Source organism: Geotrypetes seraphini, chromosome 3 (assembly GCF_902459505.1).
Source record: "Geotrypetes seraphini chromosome 3, aGeoSer1.1, whole genome shotgun sequence".
In the NCBI taxonomy this organism is placed as follows: domain Eukaryota; kingdom Metazoa; phylum Chordata; class Amphibia; order Gymnophiona; family Dermophiidae; genus Geotrypetes; species Geotrypetes seraphini.
Window position 1 is genome coordinate 196,395,363 of NC_047086.1, and position 20,749 is coordinate 196,416,111.

The following is a 20,749-nucleotide window of genomic DNA, read 5'->3' on the forward strand; positions in this document are numbered from 1 at the left end:
AAAGAAAACAGTTGTGTTGTATGATTTGTTCACAGAGAGTGTGGTTTGGTAATATGTTATTTAAATCAGTGTGCTATAAATATATTTATTATGTGGTAATAAAAAATGATAAGTGCAATAGAAGGCTTTCTAAAGTTAGTAGGTATTTATTGTTAAGTTAGCTAAAGCCATTTTAAGTGATTTAAAGCCCTGTTTGTACTAATTGATATCTATAGCCAGCATATCAAATTCTCTTTTAAGGATTATGTCCACCTTACAGTCCTGTGCATCCTTTAGCATCACTCCACCCTCACTAGTAAGGGAGGTGCGCTTGGTCACTTGCACTACTGTGGAGTCCAATTTCAACTGCACAAACAGCTGATGGAAATCTGGAGCCATAGGACAGAGCCTAGACATAGCTTTGGCCACCTTTAGAGAGCCTTCAGGTGACTCCCATTGGTCAGTGACTAAGGAGGTAATGTTCAGATAAGCAGGAAAAACGGTCATCTGTGCATTAATGGCACTCAAAGTGGAGCACTAAGAGGTGGAGGGCTGCTGGGCATCAAGCTTCAATGTAGAAAGGGTGACAGAAATGACATGTGAAATGGAAGCTGATTTGAAAAGGCAATGCACTGAGGGATCATCACTGTCTCCTGACCCCAAAAGGGATCTCAAATCATCCACAGACGCAGAGGTGCCATAAGGGCATGGAAAGAGACATCTAATCATCCTAGTTCTGCTCCAAAGGGAGACGCCTACTGTTATGCCTATGACCAGGGGGTAATTTATCTCAAACAAATACTACCTTACACACAAGAATTGTGTCACATCTTATCACATTCTGTACATAAAGTGTTTTTTCTTCTTTTTTCTTATCTTCTCTTTTAACACTAGGGGTGTTTATTGTAACTAAAGCATTGAAGCTAAACAGTCATGATGAAATATTTTCCTTGGAAAATCATGTATTGGGAAATGTTATTCCATATAGACTTTCATCCCTTTGTGATAGAATTGGTCAGCTCTGCTCTCTTATTCTGATGATTTGGCTAACATGCTGGGTTAAGAGAAAATTTCACCAGATCGAGAAGATGATGACACTCAACCAGACATACAGTACCGTGCCATGATGCTATAATGTGGCACCGACTTGGGAATAGAAGTGAACCTATATCCTGTCACTTCACATTAGTGCTGGTCTCTGGGGGTGGTGCACTTGACTCTTACGTGAGTGAAGGCATGTGAGTGGCATAGCAAGCCTATTGAAACTGGAGCATAGCCAGACCCTAACCAAAGCTGCTAAGAAAAACGGGATACCAGATAACTGCAGTGAGCGATGGTGAATATGAAGCTACCCTAAAAGTATGTAAGCCATGAGTAAGAGCACAAATATAATATTAATAAGATTATTAATTTCCATGATTCCCTAAACGTGATACTTTCAAGTAAAATGCCTAATTAGCAAGAAATATTAGGGAATGCAAGAATACCAGGTTTAGAACATAAGGAAATAATTTATGAAGGGAAAATTAATTTTCCCATTTTACCTTTACCTAAATGTAGAACCTGAGGTATAGTAAATACTATTGTTTCTGAAATACTGGCTGGCAAACAAGCATATTTTGGCTCCAGAGTAGCAGATGTATTTTGATGGGAAGGTGAATGGGTGCCAAATACTGTACATAATCATGAACTAACACTACGATATCTCATTGATTTAAAACCACATCACATTCTGTACCCTTAGATAGAAAATGGTGTAATTTTGAAATGAAACAATGTGTCCTTTTACGGTGATGCCTTTGACATTGAGACCCCAATTAGGGTTTCCCACTTATCATGGGCAACAAATAGATGAACAAAATAAAACAAACGTGTCATTCTATGACAATTTGTGCCAATGGACCATTCCACCGCAAGGTTATACCTTTATACAAGAAATATCACTTAAAAATGTTTGTGTTGCTAGCAGTACTATTAAATTTGTGATTCATGCTATTCAAGCTCCCTTTTCAGTATCAAATGTGAATATTAATTTTTCTTTTGCCGATTGCCTTCTATAAAGAAAGCCATGCAAAATATAGCAATCCTATAGATACTGAATTTTGCAATACTAACTTGCATTCTGTGGCAGATCACATTGAAGCTACCACTGCACACCCTTGGTGGAATGCTTTTACTAGAGGGAGGGCTACGGCACAAAAGGTGTTTTTTCATTCCTTACTCTAACTATCCTTATGTTAACATTTCTTAATTGTGGGTTTACCTATTGTATATACAAAAGGACACTCTCTCCCTTTATGCGGATGATTTCTTATTGGGAGGTGCAGACTTGAGGATCCAGGGGTGGACTGTTATGCCTATGACCAGGGGGTAATTAACGTAATATGTCTCCTCAAGTCTGCTTATCTGATCTGGGTGTTGCCAAGACAACATCAAAGGTTTCCACAACAAGTATCTGCTATCTTGACCTTTGTGACCTGGGAGTTGCCCAAACAGCATCAAAAAGACAGATGGGAAACCGGTCTCTATAACACCTCCTTGATAACATCAAAAGGACTGGCCAGGGGGGTAACTGAAACATTCTGACCTCCTTGACCTGAGTGTTGCCCAAAACAACATCAAAGGGAACCAGATGGGAAGCCATTTCTGCAACACCTCCTTCTGATATCCTGACCTGGGTGTTGTCAAAACAAGGAACAAAAGACCAGGACCAGCTGTTTTACTAATCGTAATAGCAGGCCCAGCTGTTTATGCTTTTGAACTCAACAGCGTTCACCTTTTTATAAGGACGGGATTCTGCTCCTAACATTAGAATCCAAGACGTCTCCAGGAACAGAATCCAAAGATGTCTAAAGGGGCAGTCTCCCATGTCTACTCGCCTATCTATTGAGGGATTCTCAATTGTGAAGGAAGAGTGTTTGCCTGAGATACGGTGATGCTATTTTATTCTTATATTCATCTATATATATAAGTATAATAAAGTGTTATTGTTTATGCTTTATATTGTCTGTGTGCTTTTCTGAGTGTCACTGATCATCCCATTTGACAGAAATTAGTGGCGGAACACCTACTTAGGAGAAGGATCCCCCTGAGGCAGAGCCTGCATGCCCATAGACAGTGCAGCACTTCCTGGACCTGTTATGTAAAGTTTCCATAAAACACTGACAAAGTCAGAAAAACCTTGCACCAGAAGCCCCGAAGCCCCCTTTAAGACCCCTAACTGGGGAATTAGAGTCTCCTCTGCAACCACACACTTGCATTTCTCCCTCTTGCTTCTCACGGTCTCTCTTTCCCGCAGACTGGGCTTTTGGGGGATACAATGCCCTGGAGGACTGATTAGAGGCTGAACCCAAAGCTCCCACCCCTTCCTCCTGTGCACTAAGGCATGTGGGACATGGCTGCTCCTCAGCCGGTAAATTTCCGTGATAAATGCAGGAATTTAGATGCTCCAGGTCAGACTAGCCACAATTCCTGCATTTATCACGGAAATTTACCGGCTGAGGAGCAGCCATGTCCCACATGCCTTAGTGCACAGGAGGAAGGGGTGGGAGCTTTGGGTTCAGCCTCTAATCAGTCCTCCAGGGCATTGTATCCCCCAAAAGCCCAGTCTGCGGGAAAGAGAGACCGTGAGAAGCAAGAGGGAGAAATGCAAGTGTGTGGTTGCAGAGGAGACTCTAATTCCCCAGTTAGGGGTCTTAAAGGGGGCTTTACACATTACAGATGATCCACATTACAGATGATCCCTAGGCAAAACTGAGGGGTTTTGAGGCAGAAAATAGGACTTAGAAAAAAATCGCTAAAAATCTAAGGTGGCTGCTGCCAAAAAATTTGTGCCAAAAACAGCCCATTGAAGTCAAACAGAAAAATTAAAAATAGTGAACTAGGGATTTTGGAGGTGGTGAAACCTTTCCTTAACCTCAGAAATCCTCAAAACTGGGTTTTATTAGACCCGCCCCTGATTATCCCCATAGGGATAATAGAAGTACTCATTGTGACTTCGGGTACCTGTCAGCTTGTATCAATTTGCCTACAGGGAAAGGATTTCTGTCTCAGAGATTATCCAGCAGACATCTGCCAATGGAGATCTTCTGGATGCCGGTTGGGCAGACCATAACCACGGAATCCCACTCCCGAAGTCCTTGTGATGTGCTGGGGGGAGAAACTTCACAGCCGGCTCCGTTATACCCAGAGGGTTGTTACATAGGGGCCCCACAGCCTGTGCTCAAGTCATTGATAAATCAGCAGGTGAGCAGCTCCCAGGGGAATGGACCCTGAGCTCCTGAAGGGACACAAAGCAGGCTGGCTCCATAGGTACTCAAAGAGATTGACCTGGGAGCAGAATCCACCCATGTAGGACTGCATCCTTTCCATGGTGGAGTAAGCCCAAGAAGGGGATCTCTAATCCAAAGACCAACAACAAAAATACCCAAAAATAACAAAAGGAAGCAGAGCAGATCAGAACACAACTTCTGAGTTTGCTTTCAGAAGGAAGACCTAAAGCAAGAGCTGTTCTCCACTGCAGAAGGGGAGGAGTTCTGAGTTTTAAAGCGATGCTCTTCTGCAGATTTACAACTTATTGGAAGTAAAGGATACTGTACAGAATCCTATGTCTTCACTACTGAAAGTAAAATTGGGCAAGTTTCAATTTTGATGCTATAAGTAAGCTTTTTGGCCCTGATTCTGCAAAGTGCTCCCGATTGTAGGCAACTGTAAGCATCCTACAGCTGTCTAATCAGCCAATCAGGAGGCACTTTTTCAAAAAAAAAAAGCTCCCCAGGCAGGCCGCCTATATTGAATGTGCCTCCAGGGAGCCTAGAGAGGCCCGCAAGCCTGCCTAAGGCTAGGCGGTAGCCTAAAGCGAACCTAGGCGGCCCTACGTGTCTCCCTACCAGAACGGGAGATGCTTACAATGTAGGCTAGCAAAATGCTGGCCTACATGGTAAGTAGACACGGCCGCTGTACCTAATCGCGGCAAGGATCTCCCTGCCGCGATTAATATAGCGGCTGTGGCTACGGCCGCATGTCTCCCCTCTCCCCAACGATCACGTCAGGAGGGTACCTAACCCCTCCTGCCGACCCCCCCAACGGCCCTCCCGACAATCGCGGCAGGAGGGTACCCAACCCCTCCTGCCATCCCCCCAACAGCTCCCCCTTTAGATCATTGGCAGGAGGGTGCTCAACCCCTCCTGCCGACCCCCCTCAACGGCTCCCCTAAGATTGCCAGCAGGAGGGTGCCCAACCCCTCCTGCCAGACCCCAACAAACCCTCCCCACCCTGGAACCCCCCCTTGATCTTACTTTCAAGTTGGACCAGACGGCTCCTCGCACGTCCGGCAAGCAGGCCCGCCTCCGTCCAAATGAGGCGGGCCCACCCCTCCTCTGCCCAACCCACAGGATCCTAGGGCCGCCCGCTATAGGAGGGGCCTTAGGTGCTTGGGCCAATCAGGCCCTAGGATCCCTGTGGGTTGGACAGGGGAGGGGAAGGCCCGTCTCATTTGGACAGAGGCGGGCCTGCTGGCCGGACGTGCAAAGAGCCATCCTGTCCAATTTGAAAGTAAGACCAAGGGAGGGTTCCAGGGTGGGGGGTCTCGTTGGGGGGGTCTGGCAGGAGGGGTTGGGCACCTTCCTGCCGACGATCTTAGGGGGGCCGTTGGGGGGACCAGCAGAAGAGGTTGGGTACCCTCCTGCCGCGATTGTCGGGAGGGCTGTTGGGGGGGCCGGCAGGAGGGGTTGGGTACCCTCCTGCCGTGATTGTTGGGAGGGCCGTTGGGGATTCGGCAGGAGGGGTTGAGTACCCTCCTGCCGTGCTTGTCGTGGGGCGGGTTCTGTCGGCAGGAAGGGTTGAGCACCTTCCTGCTGGCGATCTTAGGGGGGGCATTGGGGGTCTGGCAGGAGGAAATGGGCACCATCCTGCTGGCGATCTTCGGGGGTCCGTTGGGGGAGGTCCGGGGAGGGGGTTGGGCATGTTAAACCCGATTCTGTAACCGGCGTCTGCAACATGGACGTCGGTTACAGAATCGGGTTAACTTTGGGTGGGTGTAGGCCGATCCTGTATAGGACATCCAGGATAGGCGTCCTATACAGAATCTGGGCCTTTGCATACAAATTAGTAATGCAACGTCACAAAATCTCTCGACAGATTAGGTTCTTACCTTGATAATGGTGGGTTCTATTAGGATGCACAGGAATCCATACTGTAAATGCTGATTCCCATTTCCCACAAACTGCAGAAGTGTATTCTTGGAAAGGGCAGGGGCTGGAAGGCCCAGCATAGAATATTGGCGGCAGGCTCTTTCAGCACCAGCAGATGTATGTAAATCTGGGCCTTTGCATACAAATTAGTAATGCAACGTCACAAAATCTCTCGACAGATTAGGTTCTTACCTTGATAATGGTGGGTTCTATTAGGATGCACAGGAATCCATACTGTAAATGCTGATTCCCATTTCCCACAAACTGCAGAAGTGTATTCTCGGAAAGGGCAGGGGTTGGAAGGCCCAGCATAGAATATTGGCGGCAGGCTCTTTCAGCACCAGCACATGTATGTAAAATTGGGCAAGTTTCAATTTTGATGCTATAAGTAAGCACTCAACCCCCAAGATCGGCAGGAAGGATGCCTATTCTCTCCTGCCTGACACCCCTCCCCCCTAGATTTGCAGTAGGGATGCCCACTCCCTCCTGATGTCGAGCACCCGAACCCCCAACCACCCTACCCTGACATCCCACCATGCCCTGTACCTTAAGAAAGATGGCGGGCCTTCCCCTTCCTGGTGTATTCTGGGATACACCGAGGAGGGGCTTTAGGCATCTGGGCCAATCAGAGCCTTAGGCTTCCTTCCCAGTGCATCCTGGAATGCACTAGGAATGGCCTAGGACTCTGATTGGCCCAAATACCATGGGAGTAGCCCAGGTGCCTAAGGCAGCATGAATTAGTCATCATTATTAAAAGCCTTTCAAAACAGAAGTGTCATTAAATGGTACCTATAACTGCCTCTCAAAACAGAAGTTTCATTAAACGGTACCTAAATCAAGTTCCCCATAGTCCTGAATGGAAAAAGAATTCCAACAGGTTAGCACAGTCAGAAAAAGTCTCAAACGCACTTGGGGCCAGATGCACTAACAGTTTTGATTGGTTTAATGACAATCCCCTTTACCAGCCTGATACAGAAAATATCTCACCGTGTGGATTTCTGCACAATCGCTCATTCTTCAATCCGACCATGCAAATAAGCTCATTAATATTGAAATGCCATGTAAACTCCTGCTATGCTGACCCCCTCCCCCCACCACACAAGAAAAAAGTGGCAGGAGGGATGCCCATTCACTCCTGCCAATGGAGGCCCCCGAACCATCCCCTACCCTCCCCCTCCCCCCCCAAAAAGGCAGGAGGAATGTCTAGTCCCTCCTGCCACTGGATGCTTCCCCAAACCTCCCCCCTCGGGTATTTTTCCAAAGTTGGAAGCAGGAGGAAAGGACAGTCCTTCCACCTTCAAGGCCCATCGATCCAAAATGGCAGACCTTCCTTTGGTGCATCATGTGATACATGGTGAGTGGCCCAATTGGCTCAGATGTTTAAGGCCCCTCCCTCAGTGCATCATGTGGTGTATGGGGTGGGGCCTAAGATCCTGATTGGCTCAGATGGCTAAGGCCCCTCCCAAGGGGCCAATCATCTAAGCCAATTAGGGCCTTGGTCCCCTCCCCGTGCATCACATGGGATACAGAGGGAGAAGCCCAATGACCTGATTGGCTCAGATGCCTAAGGCCCCTCCCCTTTGCAGGGGCCTTAGGTGTCTCAGCCAGTCAGGGCCTTGGGCCCCTCCCTGTGCATCACATGATGCATCGAGGAGAGAAGGCTGCTATTTTGGAATGATGAGCTTTGAAGGTGGAGGGACCGTGCTTCCCTCCTGCTTCCAACCGGATAAAGGTACCGAGGGGGGATTCAGGGGAGCATCTGGTGGCAGGAGGGAGTGGGCATCCCTCCTGACATTTTTATCTTGTGTGGAAGGGGGAGGCAGCATGGAAGGAGGGAAAGGGCATCCATCCTGCCAATTTTCGCAAGCATGGGGGTGGGAATTCCCGGTGCCACATTGTTGGGGGTCATCGGATTGGGCATCATTGGCAGGGGGGGGCTTTTTTTCCTTTTTTTAAAATGGGACAGATATTGTATGTGTGTAACACACACAGCATCTGTGCCCATAAAAAAAAAAAATGAAAAACAGCTGAGTGGCAGGAGTCTGCTTTTGGGACTTCCCCTACCTCTCAGCTGTTCGGGCTTCCCCTGCTGGCAATGTGCATGTGTAAGCGTCGCTCTCACAGCAATCTATCGAACAGGAGAAACGGGGTTTACGATGAACCTCCGCATGAATCATTTGCATGCAAACTTTTTAGTCATCAATAACTCTTTTTGAATCGGCCAAAAATCATATCGGAGCAGACCCACACGGTCTTACCGATCCTCTTTAGTGCATCTAGCCCATGGTTCCTACAAGCCATTCTGACAGGGCAAGTAAGTTCTTACCTCCAAAGCCAGTAAAAAGGCAGAGCATGACTGGGTAGAAGAAGCCGAATATTAAGGTCATGGCATATTCATGGATTACAGCAGAGAGAAGGAAAACAGCCAGTAAAGCCAATGTCCGAAACCTCTTATTCAGTAGCTGGATACACAACAAAGGAAATGAAAGGAAAATGGCTTTGTCAGAACAGCATCATCCAGAGACTGTGTTCTGTTCACAGTAGCTTTTCTGGGGGAGCAGTAGCTCACTTGATTCTTTGCTTATAAACTGCTGATTTTTGGCATTGACTGCAAAATAGCATTTACATCAAAATACAGATACATATAGGTCATATTGAGTAGTTTGGTGAGTGGAAAAGTCAAGTGGATATCTGATTATCTTTAACTGGATATTCAATGGCACTTATATGCATTGAATGTAATCAGTAAAATAGATAAATAAATCCAATTATCTTTGAGACATCCCATGTTGGTGACTAATTATTTGACTATATTTTTCTCTTTTACCAGACCTGCTACTATAGGATTAGGGAGGTGACATGAAAGTTTAACAACATCGTGCAAGTTGGGGGGTGGGTATTGGGGTAAAGAGAAAGAGGAGGCTGTAATGGCAGTGGTGAGTCTCTTTGCCTTTGCTCCTTCTAAGCCGCCTGCTTCTGTTTGAAGCATGTGGCTGTCACTGCACTGGGGGGAGCCCTTTCTTTCTGCGCTTTCATTTTCTGTATTAAGATTTTAATTTCTTGACAAAATTTTGCAAAGAGTGATTGCTGATTATGCCCTTTGGTCATACACATCCAGGGTGGGTTGGAATGTATTTTTCAATTCTCAATTTGACTGTAGTTCTTAGATATAATTATGGGGGGGAGTGATAATCTTTTTGTCATAGATTATAATTGTAATTGTATTTAAGTGCTTTTATAGAATTATATGATTGTATTTTATTTTGCACTTACTTATGGCTTTAAAATGAATAAAGAAATTTTTTAAAGATTTTAATTTCTTAAATACTTCTGAAGCATTTATAGATTCTGTTTCTTTTCTTTAAAGAAACACTGAAAGGCTTGTTAATGTTCACATCCGTTTTTAAAAATGAAAATCTGTTCACGAAATATTCTCTTTAAAAGTGTAGTCTGAATGTTGGGATTTGTAAGCTTTTCTCTGAGTTCATCTATCTGCCTCGCTCATTTTCCTAAGTTTAATTCAATTAAGTTTCCAGAAAACATAAGTTAGGAAGTCTTTAGCCTTTGTACTTGTTTCTTGATGTTGGAAGAGAACGTCTCTTTAAAAAGGGTTTAATGAGGGGTAGGGCACAGAAAGGGGAGTGGCTTAAGCCTCTAAAGTTTGAGGCTTCCTACAAAGTCCTGGCGGGTAGATGGAAATAACCCACTGGTCCCGGAATAAAGTGGGATTGTACAAAACACTTGAGTTCGTTTGCAGAAGGAAAAACTGAGAAGATAGCTGTTCTCCACTGCAGAAGGGGAGAAGTTTCAAGTTCTTAAAGTGGTATCCTTCTGTAGTAGGAATCAACAGCTCAAGTACAAACTCCTGTGTATCCACAACAGAACTGGAGATTAGGCTGGTATCATGGATTCATCCTACCCAGAAGAGGTCCCGATAAACATAACAATATAGCCAGTCATGGATCACCACATTCCATGTCCTAAAGTAGTTTGCAAAGGATGTTGAGTTCCACCAGTCCTGGAGAGGAAAGGATTAAAATAGAGAGGAGAACTGAATCCAGTGTATGAAAGAGGCAGATGGGATATCATGATAAAATTTAAGATGTGCTTTTATTATGGTCATTCGAGTCACAACCTGTTTTGGTTTCATGGTGATCAAAATACGTAAATGAGCCTGATTCTTTTGTCAGTATATGCAAATGTATCATCAATATTTATATTATATCATGAAAACCAGATTGTGTTGTAGCCCTCAATGACTGGAAGTAAATATTCTCATTTAGAAACACTGAGGAAACGGATGAGATAATCCAGTCTAGCTTATCTAGATAGGTCTATTACTATAATAGGGATAATATTACAGAGTGAGCTTGTTCCAATTTACTGAAGCTGACACAAAACTGTACAGTATAAGGCTTTTCATCTAGCTACAGCTTGAGACAGAAAGAAACTAGCATCTCCTCAGTGAAAAATCAGTTAGAATATTAACTGAATTGAATGCAAATCAATACATTTTGCAGATGGCAAGCAGTAAAAGAAAGCATTTTCCCTTTTAGTTGAATCCCTGAAAAATAAGTGTCACTCTGTAGTCTTACAATGTATAAAAGCCATAATTTGAAGTCTGCAATGTATCTTTAAGAGATAAGAGGAGAATCCAGCCATTATGGATCTATTAGCATATGGAGATCCAGGCATGTCATGGCCTCACAGTGGAATAGAGGGGCAAGTCTGTCATAAGGTAATAAGCTAAATTTTGGTATCAATTGAGAGCTATACTTTTGAAGGAGAGAAGTCATCTAAACCCTGCCTTCTTGTCTTCAGCCATCGCAGAATGCATTTAAAATTTATTGTGAATGCACAGTGAGAAAGCAAAATGGCAACTCACAATAGGGAGCTGTTAAGAGATTAGAAAAAGAGAAATGATATTACAGCCCTCCTGTGTTGCAATAGGAGAACTAAATTTAGGCCAGAAACCTTGTCAGGAACAAAGTAGCTTAAATAGGAAACTCGTCTTCCGTTCTAAGTAATAAAATGAATAGCAGAAACTAGGGCAGGCGTTAGGGGAGGGCAAAAAGAGCAAATGCCCTGGGCCCCACAGCTCCAGACGGCCATGCATGGTCCCCTCATTGGTCTGTCTCCCTTTCTTCCCCTCACCTTTGTGATCCCTTTGAAAATCAAAAGTTTCCTTTTCAGAGGTGCCCCAGTGTAGCAGACTCTCACGAACAGCTAATGGTGGCTGCCCCGAAGTTTCCCCTCTGCTGCTGTCCGCCCAGGTGGAAACAGGAAGTTGTGTCAGAGGGGAAGCTTTGGGACAGCCGCCGGCTGGGCTGGGCCCCTAAGGCATCCCCGTGGCTATGCCCTTGGAGAGAGAAGAGAATAGCAGTGATGCTAGACTCAGGGGAGGTAGGCTGGATGGAAGGGCAGTTGGAAAGAACAAGAAATGTGTTGGAGCAGGGAATGAGAAGGAGAAATGTTGGATAGTGGGGTAGGCTGGAGGGAGTGATGCTGTATCATGGGGTAAGAGGAGGGAAGAACATCTGGAAAGAGGGCAGGAGCAATGTTAGACCCAGAGGGGGAGGAGAGAGGATGTGAGATGATGGACCCAGGGGGTGGGGTGGTGAATAGGAGGTGAGAGATGGGAATGGAAGATGGTGGAAGAAAAATGACAGGGAGAGATGTCAGACCATGAGGGAGAGAGGGCCAGGAGATGCTGGGTTACAAGAACGGAGGGAAGGGATATACTGGAAATTGTGGAATCATGTGGGAGAGACTGAGGGGATGGCAAGGAGATGGATGAGAAGAGGATAATAAGTACAGAAGTGTAGATGAAAGATAAAACAAAATTGGAGGCTGGTGAAGGCATGAGATGGGAAATGGGTGAGCTAGAGCATGAGAAAGGGAGAGGGAAAGTTGGTAGCTGAAAAGTAAAAAGAAGCACAAGGGTGAAATTTGAGTGGATGGAGAGGCAGAAAAGTAAAAAAGGGCAGGAAGAGCTAAAAAGGAAAAAAAAATCAGTATATCAAAGACAGGATCAGTGAGGAAATGAAACAAGACAGGAAACAGGAGAAAGAATATATGGACAGCAACCACTGGAAAGGAAATTATCAGAAGACACAGGAAAGCAGAAGAGACAAAATGCGACCAGCCATGATAGAAAAATAAAATGTCAAGATGACAAAGGTAGAAAAAGTGTTAGCTTTGGGATTTGTGCATCTCAGATATTTGTATTGTGTTCAGTGGCTTACCAGACAGCTGATGGGGAGTAAAGGGTGGAGGGTGGGGGGGTGGGCAGCTGAAGACCAGAACTCTTCAAGTTCTGCAACTGGCAGCAGCTCAGGGACATTGCCACTAGCTACAGAGCTTGGAGATTTCTGACTGCCAGACCGGAGGAAGTGATCTTCAACTGGCAGGATTTTGGGATCCCCAAAAGTCATAGCAAGGGAGGTGGCTAATTTTTGGCAGACCTGGACCTGGGATCCCTGTGTGTTCAGAACATAAATTTGTTTGGTTTTTTTTAATTTCTCTAATTGGGGTTCCCAGTTCAGTTTTTATTTGTGATCCCTTGTTTTGTATTTGGTAAAGGTCTGTCTGTTTTGTGTGTAAAGAAGTCATATAAAGTTGTTTTATCTGTGTTAGTAATGGGAGGTGGGGATATCAGGGAGAGGGTGCAGAAAGGAGGGGGAATCAAGGGCCCTCTCCTTAATTTCTGCCCTGGGCCCCAGCTGTTACCTTCCATCCCTCCTAGAGTTCTTGAATAGAGTCACTCAGTTGCTTACCTTGTAGAACATTCTGTCGGCAAAACGCAGCATCTCTGCAAAGGCATTGAGCCAACAGTGAAGAAAACCATAAAATGACACCAGCAGAATAAGTATGCCTAAGGAAACCAGGAGTCAATCTGATTAGGAAAGTTCAACATTAGACAGACCACCCTTTCATTCCAAGCTCCTTCCAAGTCACCATTACCTATAATTCTCAACCACCCACTCCCATGGCTCACTCAATGTGCATCTCAAATATCAGCTATTTTGAGATCTACAGTATAGGAGATCTGTGACTAAGGGCTCCTTTTACAAAGGTGCATAAGAGCCTTAACGCATGGAATAGCGCGTGCTAAAATGCCCCACGTGCTAGCTGCTACCGCCTCCTCTTGAGCAGGCGGTAGTTTTTCGGCTAGCGCACACTAATCCGGTGCATGCGCCTAAAACGCTAGTGCACCTTTGTAAAAGGCACCTCTGAAAAGGGATTCTACTATAGCAAACCAATTCACTCTAAAGTTAACATTTATTATAGTCCCTAAATAACATAGGCATATCAGGGAGAGATTTTAATTGGTTTGAGTTTTCTGTCAGAACTCTAATTGGTCAAGTATAGAATTCCCCAAGATTTTCCCTTTCTCCAATTCCTTTTAATTGATGACCTCTTTTGGAAAGGAACCAACTCATTTAGATGTTAGCTTCAACACACTCGTATGTTATTAACATTATGGAAAATTGAGCTTTTACTCATTTTCTGAAATAAAATTAGATAAAACCAATTTGTTACGATTGGGATAATTTTTTGTTAGGTAGCGGTCTAGTCCTTATTGGCAATACAATCTTCAATGAATCTTTCTTACTGGTATTTAATGTTACCATAACCCTTTCAGGACCATAAGGATCGTAGGCCAATTTTTGTGGTTTTGACGACATTTTTATGGTAAAAAGGGCTTGCAGATGCCAAAAAATTGATTTTTTTTGTGAAATATCATTATTTTTTTTAAAAAAAATCACACTTCTGGCTTATGGACAGTGTGGCAAGTGAATCTTCTCGTCAATCTGGCAACGACGCTAATGAATGAATGTCGGAACCAGTTTGTTTACATAAAGGCAGTATCATATGGAATCCGTACATATCAAATTTAGAACTGTAGACTATCCTAATCAAAATTGATAGGATTTTAAAGTTATGGGACAAATATGTCCCTTGGTCCTGAAAGGGTTAAATGCAGGCCTATTAATTGATACCCATCTTAATTTGCTGATAAAAAATATATTTTGGAAATTATTACAGTTTTGTCATATCTGAAAACACTTTTTTATTTGATCAATTTTAAAACCACAATTAAAGCATTTATCCTTTTATAACTGGGCTATTGTAACATCATACATGTTAGGTGTTCTGTGAAAAAAAAAGCAACTGCAAACACTTATGGAACATCATATCTAGACTACCATGTGCCACCTGGAAGTCTGAATGGGCAAAAGCTACGCTAGTAGCAGTAGAAACACACAAGATCTTTAAATTTCTATGGGCTTTGGGGCCGTTACCATGTTGCAGCCGCTATTGCGGCTTTATAAAACAGGCCCATAGAGTCCACTGAATGCATGACAGACTTATATATTTATGGATGGGGTTTTTATCTGACCAGTGATGATACAAACGGCTTAGGGTACAGTGCAGTCCCAGCCATCTGTGTATGAGGTCTGTTTTTCTCCACTTTTTTGTGCATTTATGATTTTTTATCTAGTTTGATATATTTTTGACTGGATGAATGTGGAAACCTGCAAAACAAATTTACAGTGTGTTATAACCTTCTTTTATGTTTAGCAACTGTTGTACTACATGGAATGATAATCATGATGTCGTCAGCGTAACTACATAGTTTTATACCAAAGTTACTTAATCTAAAGTAGGGGTGTCAAAATCCCTCCTCGAGGGCTACAGTCCAGTCGGGTTTTCAGGATTTCCCCAATGACTATGCATGAGATCTATTAGCATACAATGAAAGCAGTCAAGCAAATAAATCTCATGCATAGTCATTGGGGAAATCCTGAAAACCCAACTGGATTGCGGCCCTCAAGGAGGGACTTTGACACCCCTGCTCTAGAGCCAAGAGAGGAAAGGTATACATTAAACAGTATAGGGGAAAGTGATGAACCCTGGGGAACTTCACATGGATTCTTCCAGGTGGTGGAAATAGCATTATTAAACCTGACCTGGTATAAACAGGATTCGAGGAATCCTTTGAACCATGAATTTACTCTGCCATGGATCCCAAAGGCATCCAAGCATTCCTGAAATTTGACATGGTCAACCAGATCGAAGGCGCTGCTCAAGACAATCCAGTATTACTACTACTATTAATTATCATTTCTATAGTGCTACCTTTGAAATCAAAATGATAAAATATTTTGACACCCACCAGACAGGACTTAACAAAGAACTTGGTTTTCTGTCATATTACAAACCATAAAATTTTACTGCTTTGTCACCAATCCATGCCTCTCTGCCTCTCACCCAGCCCTCCCTGTTTCTCACCCTTCCCACCCCTTCCTTGAGACTGCCATTGGAATGTATTTATGTTTCATATATGCTGATTTGTCAACATTTGCTTATTTCTGACCTGAAAAAGAAGGGTTACATCTGAAAGCTCATCAAAAAATGTATTGTTAGTGCAATAAAAGAAAGGTTTCACCTTATTCCCTTTATGGTTGTTTTTTTAATTTCTATATATTAAATGTGGACTAACCTTTAAAAGTGGACTAACATGGCTACCACACCATTTTACTTATTTATAAATTCATAGGTACTGTTCACTGTTATTCAATTCACAATAGCTAATTAAAAATATAAAGTTTCAAAGACTGCGTTACTCATATCATCAAACAGACTGCAACCATTCTCAGCCTTTATCATCATTCCCCAAATTAGACCAGAATAAGGATGCCAGTATTGTTTACCATTGTCTTATCACCAGGACTATAATGATGCCAACATAATTCCATAAACAGGGAAGTGAGCCTTCAGTTTCTTTTGGAAAGTTAACAAATTCTGTTCCAAGTGTAATTCCAAAGACAATTTGTTAACATTCCCCATAGCTTCATAGCTGTTTATTAAAAAGTCTTACTAACTTTACTGCTATAAAAGGGAAATATCTCGAGATACATAATGTGAATGATATTTACGGAGCATTCCTTGGTAACACTGACTGTCCTTGCTACTTCCTTCAGATTTTCATGGTGGAGTTTCAACAGTACAGAAAGATGTACTTTAGGAAAATCTCTGTGGTAGTGAACAATTCCAGTGCTTTTTGCTATTTTCCTATTGTTTCTTGATCATAGGGCAGGGGTGTCCAATGTCAGTCCTTGAGGGCCGCAATCCAGTCGGGTTTTCAGGATTTCCCCAATGAATATGCATGAGATCTATTTGCATGCACTGCTTTCATTGTATGCTAATAGATCTCATACATATTCATTGGGGAAATCCTGAAAACCCGACTGGATTGCGGCCCTCGAGGACCGACATTGGACACCCCTGTCATAGGGGATAAGCTGATATGGATTTGCCCTCAAGTTTCCTAAGAAAATCAGAGGTGCATATGCCTCCACAAGGCAAGATCTGCAAAGCCCATCTTATGTGTTAATCCCCTAATCATTATCCAAACTGAAATGCCATACATCTCCTGGAAATCAAGTTTGAAACTTGATTTGGGGTTACTAGAGGAATCCTAGATATAAAGTTTTGAATATTCAAACTGCTAGTTAAGAAAAAGCTTCTAGGATTATCACAACAAATCCTTACCAGGCAGGGTGGCATGAAAGATGGATTGTATCAGTGTCTTGGTACTGAAAGGCTGTTTGCTTGTGTTGATAAAGACAGGAATGCAGAGAGTCACAAGGATGAAATATAAATAAAGTACGCAGCCAAAGCCCTGTGCAGATAAAATGAATGAGATGGTACAACTGTCATACAACAGAATAAAGTAGAATACAGCCATAGTGCAAGCTATGTCCATACTACATTATATATATGCATTTAATTTATTGACCAGGAATATAGACTAGTACAAATGCTTTATTTTCAACTAAGTTCCAGAGACACTTGGAGATAAAGGCCCTTATTTTAGAAGCATACCCATGTTTAAATGGCAATATTTGGTTATGCAGTCTAGAAATTGATTTATTGTATTGTACTGCATTTAAAAGTCTAGAGAAGCCCAGATGTTAAACTGCCATTCTGAACAGGGGCCATATATGGAAGCCTGACCCCTAGTGGCTGCAGATTCTCAAAACTAAAATCTGCCTTTAACGTGCTCACTGGTTCCAGTTGATTTAGCATGCATATATTTTAGCGGTGGATTATCAAAATGGCTTACTGAGGTCTTTTCCGAGTTTTCTAGCACTCTCCAATACTGCCATGCAAATGTAGTACAATGATGTCATTAATATTAAAATGATTGCTCTGAGCGATTCTCTATAATCGCCGAATGATTCTCTAACCTCATTGTGCCACATTTACAGCCAAAATTTGCCATCAAATCTGAGCTATTGTTGCCTGTCTTTCTGATCAGTGCCTGAGGGTGGGGAGAGGTTGGGCTTATGACCCTATGCCAATTTTGGGAGCCTTGGGCTCTGGAGGATACCAGGGAAAGCTGTCACATGTCAATCTCATACCCAGAAATGGAGGTCTCAAGCTATGTTCCCTCTAAGCAGAGTGTGTGAGCAATCGCTTATACATTTTACATGGTCATTTTATGGTCGCTCACAAGAATACTGACCTGACCAGACTTTCAAGCAAAATTAAACTAGAAAACATTAATTAACTAGAAAAAAATACAGCAGCATTTGTTCATTGTGTTATTCCTGTTCTCTTGTTGACTCCATAATAAAAATGATATAAAAAAACAACAACTCATTAATTAAACTAAATTAAATCAATTACCATATGTGTGATGTTTTTGTGCTATATACAGAAATGCATTGTTAATACTGGTATCAAAAATTGTTGATTATTAGAACTTGTTGCTCAGGTGAAAAGAAATCTGCACACATCTGGCCACTATTTAGAGGGAGCATTGGTCTCATGGGGGGGGGGAGGTTGCTGGAGAGGATTAAATGACATTGGGGAGGATGGGTAACTTTGCTGTTGAGGGAGGTTGGGTTATTTCAGTGAGAAATAAGAATGATATTGGACAGGGGTGAGAATAATGTCAGAGAGGGGTGAATATAATATTGGAGAGGGTCAAGTGATTGTGGGTGGGGTGGGGGTTGATAAAACCTGCGTAGGATGGGGTTTACTTGGGTGGGGGGGGGCACCAATTCTGGGATCAGTGCTCCTTGCATAGGGAGCAGAGGTTTTAGAAAGCTGCTACATCATCTGTATGTATGGTAGGGATACATTGATTTTCTCCACATCCAGCTTTCAGAAAGCGGTGTTCCCTCTGGATATGGAGAGGTTTGGACGTGCATCCCTGCTCCTATTTGAAGAGGCTGTACATTTGGCAGAGCTTCTTGTAAAACAGTATAGGAATTTCATATGTCCTGACTTGGCCATTGGAATTCCACTCTGCATGTCCTTTTAAAATGCTGCTCCTTGTATCTTGCCTAGACTTACAGAAAATAGAAATTAGTTTGGAATAATTTATATCCAGGTACATTTCCTGAATCAAAATTCAGAATTAGTTACCTCTTCTGCACTATGTATACTAAACCTAACTACATCCTCAATATTTCTACTGTATACAGCTTGTCAACCCCCATCTCATAGAAACATGATGGCAGATAAAGGCCAAATGGCACACAGTCGGCAAATCCTCAGTAACCATTATCTCTTCCTCTCTCTAAGAGATCCCATGTGTCTATCTCATGCCTTCTTGAATTCAGACACAGTCTCTGTCTCTACCACTTCTTCTAGGAGACTGTTCTACACATCTACCCCTTCTGTAAAAATGTATTTCCTTAGATTACTCCTATCACCTCTTAACTTCAACCTATGTCTTCTCATTCTAGAACTTCCTTTGAAATGAAAGAGACTCGACTCATACATATTTATGCCACGTAGGTGTTTAACGTCTCTATCATATCACACCTTTCCTCTAAAGTATACTAACGGCCTCTTTTACAAAGCCGCACAAGTGGCTGCCCGCAACAACAGCCCCGAAGCCCTTTAAATCTCTGTGGGCTTCGGGGCCGTTAGTGCAGCGCAGCTGCCAGCGCAGCTTTGTAAAAGAGGCCGTAAGTCTGTCCCCATATGCTTTATGATGAAGCCCATGTACCATTTTAGTAGCCTTCCTCTGGACTGACTCCATCCTTTTTATATCTTTTTGAAGGTGCAGTCCGCAGAATTGTACACAATATTCTAAATGAGGTCTCACCAGAGTCAATACCTACTTTTTCCTACTGGTCATACCTCTACCTATGCACCCTAGCATCTTTCTAACTTTCGCCTTCATCTTATCAACCTGTTTGGCCACCTTAAGATCATCACATACAATTACACCCAAGTCCCATTCTTCTATAGGGCACATAAGTTCTTCACTCCCTAAACCAGTGGTCTCAAACTCAAACCCTTTGCAGGGCCACATTTTGGATTTATAGGTACTTGGAGGGCCGCAGAAAAAATAGTTAATGTCTTATTAAAGAAATTTGAGTATAGAATCTCTCTTCATTCAAATATAAGCATCAATATAAACATCAATATAGTGGGTAACTGAGAAAGTGTTCATACCAATACAACAAGAGAATTGTAGCAACGGGAGTTCAGATTTTGACCTCAGAGTTCTAAAGTCAAATCCTTTTTAAAGGACACTTCCCAGTTTTTGAGAAAGCTGACTGAGGTACAAAGTACTGCAGATGAAATATGGATGGTCACTTTAGACGTAACATCTTTGTATACACAGATCCCTCAGGCCCAGGCTCTGGACATTATTGAGGAAATATTACGGACACGAGGAACCCCACATAGAATTTCTGGTACAGCTCACACGATGGGTGATTAATCATAATTATTTTGAATTTGGAGGGGAATTTTTTAACCAAATTCAAGGCGTAGCCATGGGGGCCACATTAGCACCTTCGGTGGCGACTTTCTACATGTCGCCACCGACATGTATAAAGTCGCCACATGGCTAGATTTGAAGAACTATTTGTGTATCCCACTGCAGATTTTGGAGGAAAAATAATGTTGTGGACCCGGTTCCTGGATGATATCTTTTTTCTTTGGAGAGGTTTCAAGAAGGAATTATCAACTTTCATATCTTATTTAAACTCAGTAGATGTCCAGATTAAGTTCACTAGTGCATGCCACCAACAACATATTGAGTTTTTGGATCTTACAGTGATTAAAACTCCACAGGGGTTCTCCACTACTATATACAGAAAGCCTATGTCTCGTAATACCCTCCTACATTTTTCCAGTTACCATCCGTTTAAATTGAAATTTGGCTTACCGATCAGCCAATATTTAAGACTGAGGAATTGTTCGGAGTTGGAAGAATTTAAACATCAAGCCAGCCTTATGGAACACAGATTTTCTCAACGGGGGTACACTAAGCGAGCTCTCAAACAAGCTTATTTGAGAGCTCTATATGCTCAAAGGGAATTATTATTGAAGGAGAAAGAGCAGAAGGAAGATGAGGACAAACTGATATGTGTTCTTCCATTCTCAGAAGCTTCTAAAGCTGTGATTCAATCGATGAAAACATATTGGCACATATTAGAATTGCATAACATTTTTACTGAATTCCCTCTGATAGCGTTTCAAAAAGGCAGGACCATCGGCCAGAAATTAAATTTCAAAAAATTTCACTCCTTCACTAGTAA

General features: G+C 42.9%; 1 protein-coding gene across 2 annotated transcripts in view; it reads right to left on the minus strand.

Moving 5' to 3' along the window:
• The window catches only part of SOAT2 (sterol O-acyltransferase 2), a 117,911-nt gene that overhangs the window by 25,030 nt on the left and 72,132 nt on the right, over nucleotides 1–20,749 (minus strand). Inside the window, exons 9-12 of one of the 2 annotated variants that reach the window (XM_033939613.1) lie at nucleotides 16,731–16,860; nucleotides 12,947–13,044; nucleotides 10,090–10,188; nucleotides 8,497–8,632 (exon numbers count right to left, since the gene is read on the minus strand). In XM_033939613.1, the coding sequence (XP_033795504.1) occupies nucleotides 8,497–8,632; nucleotides 10,090–10,188; nucleotides 12,947–13,044; nucleotides 16,731–16,860 (463 nt within the window). The remainder of the gene's footprint in view (nucleotides 1–8,496; nucleotides 8,633–10,089; nucleotides 10,189–12,946; nucleotides 13,045–16,730; nucleotides 16,861–20,749) is intronic. The other variant, XM_033939614.1, reaches the window with a different exon arrangement.